Source organism: Megalops cyprinoides, chromosome 24, assembly GCF_013368585.1.
Source record: "Megalops cyprinoides isolate fMegCyp1 chromosome 24, fMegCyp1.pri, whole genome shotgun sequence".
In the NCBI taxonomy this organism is placed as follows: Eukaryota; Metazoa; Chordata; class Actinopteri; order Elopiformes; family Megalopidae; genus Megalops; species Megalops cyprinoides.
The window spans coordinates 4,184,331-4,200,202 of NC_050606.1; the positions used below are offsets into that span (position 1 = coordinate 4,184,331).

A 15,872-nucleotide genomic window follows, 5' to 3' on the forward strand; every position below is an offset into this window, starting at 1 on the left:
GAGGAAACATTAATCTGTCTGCAACCAAAAATCCCCCCCCCCCCCAAAAAAAAAAAAACAAAGCGCACAATCACAGCACAGAAACGCCTGTTTGAAGACACGTGTAAAATTGCTTGTTCGACACCTCGTGGCTGCGATTAAGGCCCCCATGCACTCGCAGAAAATCATATTAAGCAAAGCATGCATACAGAGCGTTCAGCTCCCAGCCTCTCCTCCTCAGCTTAGCAGCAGTAAAACCCTCTCAGAATGTTGTCCTGTTCTCCGTAGGGTTCCGGAACACTCTGCTCCCTAAGCCGGGACCCTCTGTACAATGTAACCAGCACAGCATCTGCCGTGAGAGAAGGAAAGTTTGTACATGATAGAATTGGCTTTTTTTTTTTTTTTTTGAGCAAGCAAATGCTATTTATTTGGTTCAGGGACGTACAGTCCTCAAAGACAAAAAGAATGACATCTGGCTGGCAAAAGATGCATTGTGAGACCTCAGGCCCTTCACCGCAGAAGCAACTCGATTGAGAACAGACTGATAATCGATGCGAGTTTCTGTCCTGTGCCCTTTCAGACAGGACTGGTCCACCTCCTCTCTTTCCCGTACAGGTAACAGGCCTACTTATACAGCACCTTCGCACTTCTGCCATGACAATTCAGAGAAAAAAAACACCCATAATGCAACAAAACTAGTCAGATTACGTAAATTAACATGTGTTAGGGCTTGAAGGGTGTTATGCTCACACTCACTAGTCTGGGAGTGTTGTTAGCCTGGTCTGAAACTGTTGCTCATTTAACTTGAATGGATACACTTATGTTCTATTGTGCTGGAAGTCAGTCTGGGTAAGACTGTCTGCTGAATGCATGTAATATAATGTAAGCTATGAAACTTCTTTCCATTGCCCAATTGTTAAGGTGAGTTCAGAACATTGAACACACAATGAATGCTGCCAATAATCTATCTGCTGGAGAGGATGTTTAAGCGTCCATTTCCTATCAGTTACACATTCCTTTGTCCCCTGCTGTGATGTCACCACCATGTCGTTCCAATCACATGATCTGGGGGGAAAAAGCAGCATCTTTCTATGTGTGTAGAGAGTCTTTGCAGGAATGCTCATTCAGCTCTGGCGTGGTTCCTGCATCCCTCCCCTCGGCCAGCGGAGAGCTCCAGTGTTTACGGCCATCCCCTGTCTTATTAAAACCAGACCCACAAACGTCCCCCCACTCCCCTGCCCGGGAAGATCAAAGCCCCTCTCTGAGGACCTGCTCAGACCCCGAAGGAACTTAAACAGGAAATGGGGAAACAAATGACTTTGCTCACATTCGCTCAGCTTCTGCAAGGACAGCGCTGCTGGTTCAGTGCAGTGAAGAGTGGCCCTGACAGAATACAGCCCTTTGACCTCTGACCCACGCAAGCACGAGTAAGGTACAGCCTTTAATTCCTGACAGGAAAAGAGGCAGGGGAGGGAGGAATGAAAAGACACTGGGAGAGAGAGAGAGAGAGAGAGAGAGAGAGACAGAGAGACAGAGAGAGAGAGAGAGAGAGAGAGAGAGAGAGAGAGAGAGAGACAGAGAGAGAGAGAGACAGAGAGAGAGAGAGAGAGAGAGAGAGAGACAGAGAGAGAGAGAGAGCGAGAGAGTGAGAGAGAGAGAGAGAGAAAGTGTGAGAGACAGAGAAAGAGAGAGGGAGAAAAAGAGAGAGAGAGAGAGACTGAGAGAGAGAGAGGCAGAGAGAGTGAGAGACAGAGAAAGAGAGAGGGAGAAAGAGAGAGAGAGAGAGAGACAGAGAGAGAGCGAACGAGAGAGAGAGAGAGACAGACAGACAGAAAGGGAGGGATAAAGAAAGGAAGTGAAACGAGGAAAGAGAGAGAGAGACAGAATCTGCTCCTTTCTCTTGGCTGCCGTCCTGCAGGATCCTATGCAGAAGCGATCAGATGGGCAGATACGCTGCCCATTAGAATCTCATTACAAGTGCCCCAGAGACAGGGAGGCATAGCAGTGTAAACCACACCAGCCCTGCAAGGATGGCATACTGCAGAAACACAATATGGATTGATCTGTTTGAAACAGCATCTGTTTAATTCACACACACAGGCACACATACACATACTCTCCCTCTCTCTCTCACTCACTGTCTATATAACACACATACACATGCACATACTCTCCCTCTCTCTCTCTCTCTCCTTCTCACTGTCTTTATGACACACATACACACACACACATTCTCTCTCTCTCCTCTCTCTCTCACTCTCTCTCTCTCTCTCTCTCCTTCCCACTCTCTTTATAACACACATACACACACACAGATTCTCTCTCTCTGTCTCTCTCTCTTTCACACTCACACACACACACACACACACACACGCACACTTTCTCTCACTCTCTCTCATTCTCTCTCACACACATACATTCACATACATACACATACAGTCAAACATACACACAGTACTCAAAGTAATAGCTTTGCTGAAACAGCATGGCATAGACTATTCAATACAGAAGAAATATGGATTCAATCAGAATATTGATTCTGTAGGGGTTCTCATCAATTAAATGTACATGCAAAACTACGCTGTACACAGTAAACATAAGTATTCTTGAATGCATATTCTGATCTCACAATCAGAGAAAACAATGATGAAATGATGAAAACAAAAACGATACCATTTCTCTGTGTTCAAATTGTATTTGTGTCTGCTGTGTGATCGTGTATCAATAAACCAAAACAATAAATAAGAACAATGAGGAAAACATATTTCCATTCAAAGGCCCGTCACTCAGCCAGACTCTGTGGAAGACCACCTTGGAATGTCTGAACTGCTCCGCTGACCCCACTTCAGGACAGATGTTGTCATGACAACTATCTTCGGCCGTCACTGGACGTCACTGTTAGAGGCCACACAGATCTGAATGAAGAGTTAAGAAGGGTAATGTAGAGGGCTCTGTATGAGCTGGTCTCCACATTGTTGGCCCCCCTATTTGTGAGCCAGCTTTACTGACCAGATTTAAATCTGTAATTTCATTACAGATTGCATCACATATCATTTCTGTGGTGATATATATATATTATTATATATTTTTGCTACTCATTCAGAAGACGTTTTACAAAGAGTCATACACAATTTGTAGTTTGTAATCCTGGAACCTAAATTTGTTCAAAGCATTAAATTACTAGACTGCTTAACTGTTTGTTTGGTGATAATACACGACATCCTGATTAAAATTTGTCCCCTCGCGCATTTTTTTGAATTAGACAAACGATCATTAGTGTCCTAAACAGGGTCACTGCAGCAACCATGAATAAACCAATAGTCAGAAAATAGTGAAAAAGAGGACAAGAGAGACGACTGCTGGTGTGCAAGCCGCTTGCAGAGACGGATCATTTCAAGGTGAACTGACAACGTAATGAACCACAGTTGCGCTGTACGGGTCTCTGTTGAGAAGTTGAATACACCAGTCTGCAACGGACACGCTGAATGTGCGTTTCTCTGGTTTGACAGGAAATACCTTCAAGGCAGGTCCGGAGAACTGTCACCTGCACAAGTACGACCATTTTCTGTTGTCTTCTGACATCTAGTGGTAAAAGCAAAAATTCTTCAGATTGCTCCCAGTCCAGGAAAAGTGAGGAACTAAGAACTAAGAAGTTTTAAGATGCTTTCCCTGAAAACATCATTATGACCCCCTCAAATCAGAGCCGGGGGTTTCTTAAAAATAACAAAATTAAATGAAAGGAAATACAAGCATATACGCAAGGGAAATGTACCTTTTTAAAACCTTGTTTCACTGGTTTAAACTGTTAAAGTATTTAAATAATGTTGAGTGGGCTTTTCAACTTGGGGTGGCAAAGAAGCTATAAACAAAACTATTTTTTTCTGGACCCCTCCTCCAATTAAATTCCATTTGGTCTAGACTCTAGAGATATGTAAATTCCGACGCTCATAGATGCTACTGGAGCTTGGTTTCTTTAAAATCGGAAATGTATGAAATCATACAATTAGTCACGTGGCTTTTCTGACCCGGAAAAGAAACAAACTATTTCTCACCTTTCTTTTTCAACGACCGTGGACAAGGAAATAAGCCGTTTTGTGGTCACAATACATGCATTGGTTATAAAATATATTTGGCTAGCTGGTCACCAGTGAGATACGGAATGCTAAACCGCTTGATCTTGTCTATTTAGGTGCTGGCAATAGATAGCCTATCCGAAACAGCTGGCTGGACTGTAATGGAATTCGCTGCATAAAAAGTTGCATCTTCGTGGTAAACACTGTGTTTTACCAAGGGAAAACCGACACGTTTGTAACGCAATGGCTCCGATGGGAATCCGCCTGTCTCCTCTCGGAGGTGCTGTATTCTTTTTGCTGGGTCTCGGCATAATCTACCATCTTTACTCCGGCGTTATATCCAACAGAATTGCGGCGTTCCGGCAGCGGAGGACCGTGGATCTGCGGGAGCTGCTCGCCCTGTCGATCGAGGCTGCGGTCCGAGGCGGCCGCGAAGTGAAGCGCGTCCGGGAGGGCAACACTTTGGAGGAGAAATCTAAGGGCAAAACCAAGGAGGGGGCGAACGAGATGCTCACGTCGGGAGACCTTCTCTCTCACAGGAAGATGTATCACCTCATAAAGAACACGTTTCCGTTTTTACAGGTGAGATAAAATGTGATCAAACATTCACTCATACTTGTCCGGACAAGCTTAATTCAGCAGAACCTAGATCTACCACACCCCTTGCAGAATTTTGCTAAATTGGGTATTTCTGTTGAAGGTATTCGATGTACGTTACCTATTTTGGTTTCATTAAGCATTGTCGTTTTCAAGGTTTTACTGCCCCAAATCGAGGATGTAACTAGTTTCGGCCGTCAGGACTTTTTTGGAAGGGCGTGTCAATACACGAAATTATAAATCTAAATCACAAGGATCAGCCTATATCACAGACTCGATTAGTAAAACGAGCTGTAAGCCTTTCGCGTACAGAACTCTCTATTTGCGCAGCCCTGTTCGAAAGTTTACAATTAATAATAACAGTGATCTGAACCGTGCCGTGCTTCAGGTGAAATCAGAGGAACACGACGACACCGGCGAGGACGAGACAGCCGTCTGGGACCACGTGATTCCCCCCGACATACAACTGATCACCAGTAGCAAAGAGGTGCCGGCAGAGGGCGTCACTGTGTGGATTGACCCCTTGGACGCCACTCAGGAGTACACAGGTAGTGGCACACAGTGTACTGAACATACAGTGTTTAAGATGTGCTGTCAAAAGAGATTGTGCTTGATATACTGTTCATGTACTATTTTCCCCCTCTACAGAGAATCTTTGCAAGTATGTCACCACAATGGTCTGTGTTGCACAGAATGGTGTGCCTGTTATAGGTGTTATCCATAAGCCTTTCACAGACTACACAGGTGAGTCTCATCCACTGTGAAGGATGTAGCTTATTTGTGGAATCAAGCCTCATGAAGTAGTATAACAACTGTCCACATATACACACGGAATTATTGTGGCTGAAAGAGGTATTATTGTTGGAGTTCAGTGTTAGCCGAGAGAGGGTGAGAGTGAAAGCTGGCACATTCAAGGTATTAGGTTTTTGAAAACTGAAAGCAAGTTTAGCGTGTCCTGTGCACCTTCACAGGACCCTGAAAATCTGCATGGTGTTAAGCTGTGAACTGAAAGAGCTAAGTCTGGGCTGAAAGTGCAGTGTGTGATTTAGACTGTTTGGTGCAGCGGTTTTAGTTTGTGTTTACTGTTACTATGGTGAGTGTATACTGTTACTATGTAGGCCCAGAGATGGAGAGCAGCAAGCTGGCTGAGCGCTTCAGAGATGGTCCAGGCCCAGCAGTTTCTCTGGAGCGCTTAAGTCTGAGGCCTCTCTTCTGATCGATCTGTCCCCTCCCCTCTCAGCTTGGGCCATGGTGGGCGCGGGTTCGAACATCAGGGCCCGCGCGTCGTACAACGAGAAGTCGCCGAAGGTCATCGTGTCACGCTCCCATGCAGGGAAAGTGAAGGGGTTCGTCCAATCCGCTTTTGGGAACGACACGGTCATCCTGCCCGCTGGGGGAGCAGGTACTGGGGTCACTGCGCTTAAAAAAAAAAAATGCATTCTAATCCAGGGCGACTCAGACGTGTTATTTACCTCCTGTCCATTCACACTGCTGGGTATTTCACACTGCTGGGTATGAAGTTGATGCCTATGTGTGATTTTTCTTTCCAAAAAATTTTTTTTAAGAATCTAAATATAAAATAGTGTTGATTTGCTTAACTTTTTTGGTCACTGCATAATTCCATTTGTGTTATTTCATAGTTTTGATGTCTTTACTGTTCTTGTAAAATGTGGGGAAAAAGTAAAGAATAAAAGTTGTGTCCAGACTTTAGAATGGTACTGTATGGTAGCAGTAAACGGTAATCACTGTGCTACCGTCTCCTCTCCGCGTACAGAAGTACTCATGTCCGCCCCCTTCCGTTTTTAGGCTACAAGGTCCTCGCCCTCCTGGACCCAACCGATGAGAAGTACGAGCAGGCGGACGTGTACATCCACATCACCTACATAAAGAAGTGGGACATATGCGCAGGGGACGCCATTTTGAAGGCGCTGGGAGGTCACATGACCACCCTGAAGGGAGAGGATATAGACTACTGGGGCTCCGAGGCCAATGATGGCGGGGTTCTGGCCAGCGTTAATGTGGATCACGAGGTGCTGCTGGCCAAACTGCCGAGCCAGGACACCCAGAAAAACACTTAATCCCCTTGGCCCGGGACGGTGTTCTCCCCTGTCATTAAACTGCTACAGAGATCTAACGATGTAACCTGCCGTTATCCGTAAGATAATGCACAGAGTCTCCAGAAGATGTGTGGTCTTTAACTGAGACGGGTGCCATCTGAAAGAAAAGTTCTGCATTGCCAAGCGGTGTGCCTTGAGGTAGTTTGGTGTGTGGGTTAAGTTCGAAGGCCTCAGACTTGCAGAACACTCCTGTCTGAAAATGTCATTATGTCGGACACTTTAGAACATTGCTATTGGTTGTCCGACATGCTTTTAAATGAGTGTGATTTGGCAGGAGTTGGTGGAGGTTGAACTATTAAAAAAAGGCTACTGAGTGCTGTTAGTTCCTGCTGTATTTCGATGCTTTTGAGGTAGGTGTTGGTTATTCAGGGTATTTTAAAGGGACAGATTGGGGTGGTGATGTATACAGTACCTGCCCTTATGAGCTCAGGTGAAGAAGAATCCCTCAGTTTGCCAGATTGAAGAAGATGTTTATACATAAACTCCTACTTTTATTGATATCCACAAGTGGGGTGGCAGTGTACTCTTTAGTGTACTTGCACACTGACCCCACCACAGATACGCAGTTAAATTCTGACCCCTGAGAGCTCTGATGTGTGGTGGCAGATTAGTCAGGCTCTTTGTAAATAGTATCATCTGAAAAAAATTCTATTTAAAAAGAGCAGAATGCTACTGAAGCTGGGTCTGAACTATAGATGCTGTATGATCTGCCATGAAGCAGGGTGATTGTCTACAAATCTGAGATGTTTGATAATAATAGTAATAATAAAAATAAACAATAATATGATGGCTAACATTGCCTGGGGTGAAGGATTCTGTAATAATGCACTCACTGTGATAACTACACTGAAAAACTGTGCATTTTCGTATGGATTATTTGCGTACGAATTTGTCTTGTGAATTTGTGTGAACTGCACTTTTTCGGGCATCGCACACAGCTCTGTTCGTCCATTGTGCCTACCTTTTGCGTGTTTTAAACAAAGTGGATGCATGACAGTGGTGAATGGATGATTTTTTTAAAAAACAGATATACCTTTTCAGGTGTGAATTTATGGTTTCTGTCGTGTCTACAAGCTCCACCATACCGCATGATCCATAAAGATGTGTCTAACCTGGACTGCTCCCATTAGGCTGAAAGGATGCCTTCTACTGTCGGATGATTAAAGATGTACAATTTTATTTCTGAACCGAAGAGTATGTGTTTTTATTGAGGGAAGAAAAGTAATGGGTATGTGGGTGAGAAAAGTAATGGGTAGTGATGAGAACAGCAGATGTAACAGCTCTCATTGCGATAACAACCTTGTGATGGTTTCAGCTTCCTGTTGAAATGTGATCATTGTCCAATTAAAAAATGCAAAAATGTATTTTGTCTGGGGGGGGGTTCTAATTGAAGATAATAAATAAAAAAAGATAATTCATGATCTTGATGATGGCGTCTGTTTTTCCAAATAGCCTTATTTGATTTTGTATTTTCAATTTTCGTGTAATATGAAGAATGAAGGAAAAAGGATTAGTATGAAGATTTAGGCTTTCAGTCTCATCCTGCTTGTGGCTTTAAATGACTTTAAACCATTACTTTTTACTATTTTTTGAGTGACAGCTAAAATTTCCATCTTTACAGTCTTTGTTAATAAGGGTCATATATTTCTATATTTCTTTTCATGATTGTCAACAGTATTTTTTATTCAAATGTGTATTAAGTCATTTTCGTCCTGCTTTCTATAATGTTAGATATGTTTTGGATATGCAGGTTAAATGTAAGCGTACATACCAGTCGAATTTAATTTATGAACTTAACTTCAGGTGAATATTTTGATTTACAGCAACACATTCTGGGCAACATCGTTTTCAATAGTAGTACCTCCCTTTTGCCACACGAGGGCAGCAAATACAAGGATCTCAGGGTAGTGCAAGTGCTGCAACTGTTACAACTGAAGAAAAAAAAATGAAAGACAAACACATATACATATTAAAGAATACAGACTGACAGCAATAAAGTAGCCTCCATGCTGAAGTCTTAAGGGAGTTTGAGGGCCTGGTCATCCCTAAGGGACTCAACATATCTTCAGAGTCTGTTCTCGCTGTTCTAGCAGGATTTACAATTATGACTAAATGTTTTTGAGGCCTCTCGGCTGCAATATTGCATTATATCAGAGGCTGTGAGACTGATTCACTGTTATTATATTTCTCCATTGGTCCTGTGCTGTGCAGTGTGCCTTTAATCAGGTATATCATTTATTTGCTTATTCATGACAGCTTACATATCCTACACATTATCTATCGATAACAGCAAAAAAAGTCACTTAAGCAGTTAACCTTAAGCACCTTGATGACGGATACAACAGCAGAGTTGCATTTAGGATTCAAATCTGCAACCAACTGGTTACAACAAAGCCTTCCTGAAATTAATGCATGTAATAACTGACTTCCTTAATTACTGTTTTCTGTTTTGATTACCTTTGGGAACAGCACTTTCTATAATCCAGTTACCCATTTGTCATGATGATCCCATAACTCATATTAACATTAAATAAGTTTTACCGTCTGCCATCCCAATTACATAATTTGGATCTTTTTTTTTCTTTTTTACGGATGCTAATAATGCTAATCGGCGATTGGCCCTTGTGTGACCGCTGTTGGGCGTTAGCCTGCACATGTGCTCCGCTAACACGGCTGACAGAGATGGAGGCAAATGGCCCGGCTCAACACCCACACCTCCTGGCGTGGAGCGGGCAGGAAGCCGGACAGCAGCGACTCCCTGCCCGTCAGAGGGGCTGATTAAGGCAGGCAGTTCCGCGGGTTCGTTAGGGAGTTAATCAGCTGGCAGCTGAGCGGGGCAGAAAAAAATGGCCCCGCTCTCCCGTCAGTGCGGGCAGCATGTTTAAGAGTCCTCAGGTGCGGCCGGTTAATTCTCCTAATGGAGCGCGGGTTCCGCCAAGACCTCATCTGCTGTCGAGTGCTTCTCCTCGCGTAGCTTTTGAGGGCCCGCTGAGAACGGCTGGCTAAAAGCTCTGCTCTGGCTCTCACAAACACTCAGCAAAACAAGAGAAAAGCACGAGGAAAAGCATTTTGTGTGCTATAAGCTAGCAGTGCAATCGGGGGTATCAACCTCAGCACTGAATTATACCCGTGAGTACAATAATAATAGTATTAGTAATAATAATAATAATCATCATCATTATCACCACCACCATCACCAGTGTCATCGTCATCATCATCATCATCATCATCATCATCATCATCATCATCATCATCACCACAAACTGGTGGAAGACATGACTACCATCCCGGTCGTGGCTGTACATGCTGCATGACAACAGCCATGGTGCTTCCTTGCAGTTTCCTTAGTGCTTCAGAGTTTGAAATGCTATTTCCATAGCTGTGGTGAGAGGAGCCTTTCAGATGAGCTGGTTTTGCGTTGAGTTTCAGATTGACCTGCCTGCTCTGCGCCTTCCTCACCTGCCATGTGCTGACGACCCACTTTTAAGGCCAATCGTGTTCATGCAATTATCAGTCAGGAAAAAATTTAGGAAATGGTCCTCAGCAGTGATCAGGGAATGATTAAAAAAACAAGCAATTAACAAAGTGGTGGCTGTAAGGAACAACAGCTATGAAAAAGGCATAATTAACAAAGTGTTAGACCAAAGGATGATGGCAATAATGAAAAACAAGTAATTAGGAATGAAAGGAGCTATTCCCTAACAGGTAATTAAACTGTGTGTGGGGCCTCTCAACTTTGTGACAAATTCTAATGGCCTAAATACTTTAACAAAGTGCTGAGAATGAACCATACAAGGCAATGAAAATAGTACAGAGGTGTTTCTTAACCCCTTAGATGGTCCACTGGACTATACAATACACAATTTAGTCATCTCTCAGTCTTTTCAGTATGACACTTTTCATAAATTCCATCTCAAGTGCCATCTTTGTGCTTCAGCAGTTTTTCTGCATGGTATTTTAGGACACTGCCTGTTCTTCGTTTGTGGAGGAGCCCACATTCATGCTATATTTTTCCATACAGCCGGTCTATGGCTAATCTATTACTACAGCCATATGCTGGTATTGATGGTAACTGCTGATATTGAAGACGTTTGATTTGGTTGGTTCAGTCTTCTTTATTGGACACATTCCTTTGCCACCTAATCTTCAGAATGCATTACAAGGATGCTCTTTTGAAAATAGTCACTATTTGTCATTCTCACATTTTTTTCTCAAGTCATTTTGTCTCCATGCAATAATAGAAATATGTTTTTAAGTACAATAACACAATATGTTGTAAATTAAAAAAAATGTTTAATGATGTGTTATCTTACATTGTAAGTAAAGAAGAGCCTAACTCTTTTGGGAAAAAAAAGTGCTGAGAATGACCTCATGGCATTCAGCTAAGAGATCTACAGAAATAACCATAGCAACAGAGAGAGGGGAACTTAAAAATCAACTCTCTGGAGATTTTAATTAAACAGGTTTCTGACACCCAAAACAGCGACACCAGCATGTCACCATGGATGCCACTGGTCCCTCATTGGATGCTTGCTTGCTGCCAGAGTTTACTAATGTTGCTTGGCAACCGCATCCAGTTCGTTGCATTGAGTGATGCTGTAGGTAATCTGTACAAGCAAGCCTGTGTTTGTGGAGAACAACAGAGGCAGGTCATTATCCCACATGTCTGTTGCCATCAAACTGATGTCACCTCTCAGCTTACACAGTCAGAAAAGACTGTTTTGCGTTGATTAATTCAGCGCTTTGCCAAAGGATGGAATTCACTGTTTGGCAGCTTTCTGCTGGAGGAAGGCCATTGGTTATAATTTGGAGCAGGAAGTGTCAAACTGTGAAAAGCTGTGAAAATGGGAGAGAAAAGGAAAAAGAGGATAGATATTAATATGTGAAAAGGCAAGGCGGAGTAGGAGAAGTAAGGAGAAGCTCCATATTGTTTTTTTTTCTTTTCCTCGATTGACATTCCATCTCAATGATTCACATCACATTTGACTTTTCTGTTCTTTGATTGGTCTTTCTTTTATTCTTTCAGCCACCACTTGACAGGCAATTCATCTAAAAAACCTTCACTAACAGGGCAATGCTGGAGGAAAACACTTAGAAGAAACTAGCAATGACTGAGTGAGAAGTAAGCTAACCGCTTACAGTGAAAAACCAGTTACAAACATCCAACAAAAGGCACAAAGCCGCATTAATGTTATACCTGGTCACTAGTTAGATCATTTTCATTTTTTTGGGAAGTGATAGAGATACTCTACACTTTGTGAGCTGTTGCTTTCTTTGAGGAGCAATCGGCTGCAGACCTGGAGTTCCTTCAGCTGTCACTGAAGGAAGTCGCAAGTCATTGAGAGGAAGTGAGAGTGTATTCTCTGTAGAATAATGATCTTCACTACAGGGAGTGTCCATATAAGGCATTCTATATCCACAGCTCTGGAAGGACATACTGTTTAACAGTCTCTGATGAAACTTTTATGTCTTGATTTAAAATACTGGCAAATAGTTAAAGAATGCAATGTTGCATATATCATACAGTAGGATTTAATTGAGCTAGGCCTATTTACTGGCAAATCAAAGTAATTATAGCACAGAATTTATGAACTAACTGTCACACGATCCAGAATTTTTAACAGTCTTTAAAGACCAAAGCTGCCTGGGTTGAATAAGATGATTCCGACGAGCTGAAAGACTTGGAGACATTGTTGCCATGGAAATTATCGTCCTAATTGGTTTAGTTCTCTAATTAAAAATTAACACCCTCAATGAAACCCTGTCTTTGTCTGGTTCAGATGTTTCTGGACAGAATCAGATTCTCATTTCACTCATTTCATTTTATGTATATTACATTCCAATGCTTAAACCAATGACTAAATGGTCTCCCAACTAGTGCTACTGGGTCCAGTAAGATGATATTCAGGAAGGAGTTAGTCACCCCATTACCTGAGGGGATTATTAAATTAAATTGCCAGACTGTAAGGGTCTCATTGGGAAGTTAGCCAGGGCATTGGGGAATCCCCTAGTCTCAGCAAGAAGCACCATGGGATCTTTAATGGAGAGTCAGGACTTCGGTTTAACATCTCATCTCCATCACTGCTAATGGGGCATTGAGCTACTGTTAGGTTCAGAGGCAAGACTGCCCCCTACTGGTACACCAACAGCTTCAGCAGCAACCTGATTTTTCCACAGATGGTCTCCCATCCAAGTGCAAACCAAGCCCAACCCTACTTAGCTTCAGCCATCAGACAGAATAGAACATCAGGGTGATAAGGCTGCACCATATAAAGGCACCATATGAAAGTGTTCCATCAAACATACAGAATGAGCGTGTGTGATATCTCTTCTGTTTCTCTCTAAGCATGAAACACCTCCTCTCTCAGTGTAATGTGGCCTCAGTCTACAACCATATTAAACTTGACAAATTGAAGAGAAGTCTCATTGCCACTGACCATACTTTTCGGATTCAATTTCTTAACTGATTTGAATGACTCAGTACTAGTTTCCCAGTTGCACACATGATGTTAGGTAAAAAGTAATAATTGTAATGGCAATTTAAAAAATGGTTTTACCAAGTGGTAGATTTTTGAGAATATGGATCTCCTCCTCCTGCTGGGATTCGCAAATTAGCCATGATAGGGCTCGGCCGTTGAGAGGACCCCCGAAACTTCTCTGCAATTAGAGTAATTGCTGACTCTCATACCATCTGAAATCACTTCTCCTTACCAGCATTTGATTGCACTGATTATCATGAAGGTAGCAGGCACCTTCTGCAGTGCTCAGTAATTATGGAATGATAGATCATTTCGCTGTGGGCTATGCTAGCAGCGAGGGGCACTCTCTCTGATTGCATGGCACAGTTCAGCTCTGTGCTGCCAAGGGGGCCGGAGTGTCCTCTTCCTCCATCTTCTCACTCTCTCTTTTTTTTCCAACAAGGGACAGAGAACATGATCTGATGTGAGTGGAGACAGAAATCGATTGCGACGGTGCGTATTGCTGTCTGTTACCAATGCTCACTTTGAGAAACAGGTATGGAATGCAGGAGTCAGGGGGTGGGGTGGGTGGCGGTATAGGGTGGGGTATGTGGGGGGGGGTTGTCTGACAGTCTGAAAACAGATATTTGAACCTGTGACTGTCATGGTTCGGAGTCCTGGGTGTGATGCCATTGTGGGTGGTAGGCTATGGAGCACACTAAGCCCCCTCACATGCACACACACACACCGCATCGGATCACTGGATTCGCAGTGAATGAGTCTGCGTGTCCGTTTCTGACCAGTCACTCTGGCAGTCTGCTGAGGAGTAGAGCCACAGCAGAAATATAGGGCTCGCCGGTCATATGCGACACCACACCTGTCCCCCCCTCTGTGATGCCCAGATGCCCCCTCTGTGAAAAATTTGTGATAAGAAGTACAAATATGTACAAATAATTACTATATAGATGGAAGGGTTAAAGTTGTCAGTGAAGGCTGCTCGTTTGGCAACAGCCAATTCAAATAAATCTCCCCTTCACTCTCCCTCTCTCTCTCTGTCTGTTTTTCTGTCTTGCTCACACTGTTACCCAAAGACAGATCCCTTGGTCTTCATGCACGTCACCCATGTGTGCAGGCCGGTCTGTATGAGGCTGGATAAATCGGCTGTTACAGTTTCAGAGCGGAAATCGATTCATTGTGTCTGACTCCTGAGGGCAAGCATGATGGTACCTGCATTTCTAATCTGCAGGTGAACGTTTTGCCCGGAGGCTACGGGGACAGGTTGTTCTGACATTGTTCCGTCCGTTAAGGTGTCAGACCTGTCATGTTTCTCGCGTTTGGGCGAGATACCTCAAGGTACCACCTTAAAATGGCTCCGTGGACTTTAACATTACTTGCTCCCTCCCAAACACGGCCGACCCGCTGACATTTTGGTCATAAAACCTTTGGCCCTGCAGGTGGCGGTGTTTCTATTTGTGTGTCTTCTGCGGACTTAAAGTAATTATCGTCTCCATCTGCCAGGAGTGCTGGGCAGATGGGAATGCCTCAAGCCCTCTGTGTGACAGCTCATAGCCACCATCCTGCAGAATTGGGATCGGTCTCCTTCTTGGGCCTGGAGTCGCAGTGTGTAAAACGAGTCTCTGTGTTGGATAACAGGGTGTGACACCCTAAAAACGGGGCACTCCTTAGAGAGTGAGGGTGAGGGACACTGGGCACCCCAGCAAAATGATAAAAGTACCCAAGCTGGGTTGTTAACATTTATCGCTAATGTTTGGTTAATACCGTAGAACAGTTTTACTGGCAATTATATTCAACATTATTATTATTGTAAAATATTATCAAAAGGTTACATAAGTGTTTTTACCCACCTGCAGTGCCAGCTGCTACTGGTTTTGTGTCTAAGCCCTAACCTCACCTGAGTCACTGACTGCAACTCAAGCATCACTCATACTGTGATTTCCACATCACTCAAGTGACTCCAGCCTTACTCAGACTGTGATTCCTGAATCACTCTTTGACTCCATTTGTCATGCAATTCATACTTAATATGTCTTCACTAAATTGCTAAAATAATGAAACTCAATAAAGGAAATCAATTTTGCTAACACAGGTCTCTTGCCTTTCTGCCATGTATGTGCTGACTGAACAACCTATAATTTACCTGTACCGAAAACCCTCATTACCTGTCCCTCAATTAAGTTCACCGCCATCTCTATACATGAAAATTTGTTCATCAGACAAGCCTGTCAATGCGTGACAAAAGAACATTGTTCTACTGCCTGTGACTGCTCCTTGATCAGGTATTAATTAAATCCCCCTCCACAAAGGGGGACCTAATTTGTTTAAAAATGTAAAGAAAAGCATGCAAAAATTTTGCAAGAGTCATTACATAAGTTCATTACAGCCCCCAAGTTTCTAGGATAACATATACATGTCGTCTTTCCCGGAGAGGATTGAACATTTTCATCTAATGCTGTTTAATGTAGCTTATTGACATCTGGACAGTTAGTTTGGGAAAACGAGCTGAAATTCAGTCAGAGAGCTGTCATTGGGCTTGTGAAAGGGCCGTGTCATAATGTCAGCATCTGACAGTGTACATGCTGAAATTACTACTCTCTGCATCAAATGTGCATACACTGACACTGAATCTC

The 15,872-nt window shown here is 43.2% G+C and overlaps 1 protein-coding gene across 1 annotated transcript; it reads left to right on the forward strand.

Moving 5' to 3' along the window:
• The first annotated feature begins 4,045 nt into the window (after nt 1-4,045).
• On the forward strand, nt 4,046-8,141 carry LOC118771232 (inositol monophosphatase 3-like). The gene is made up of 5 exons (XM_036519162.1): nt 4,046-4,634; nt 5,038-5,197; nt 5,298-5,393; nt 5,890-6,051; nt 6,456-8,141. The coding sequence occupies exons 1-5, from the start codon at nt 4,296-4,298 to the stop codon at nt 6,725-6,727; spliced, it is 1,029 nt and encodes a 342-aa protein (XP_036375055.1). The 5' UTR covers nt 4,046-4,295; the 3' UTR covers nt 6,728-8,141.
• The last annotated feature ends 7,731 nt before the right edge of the window (nt 8,142-15,872 follow it).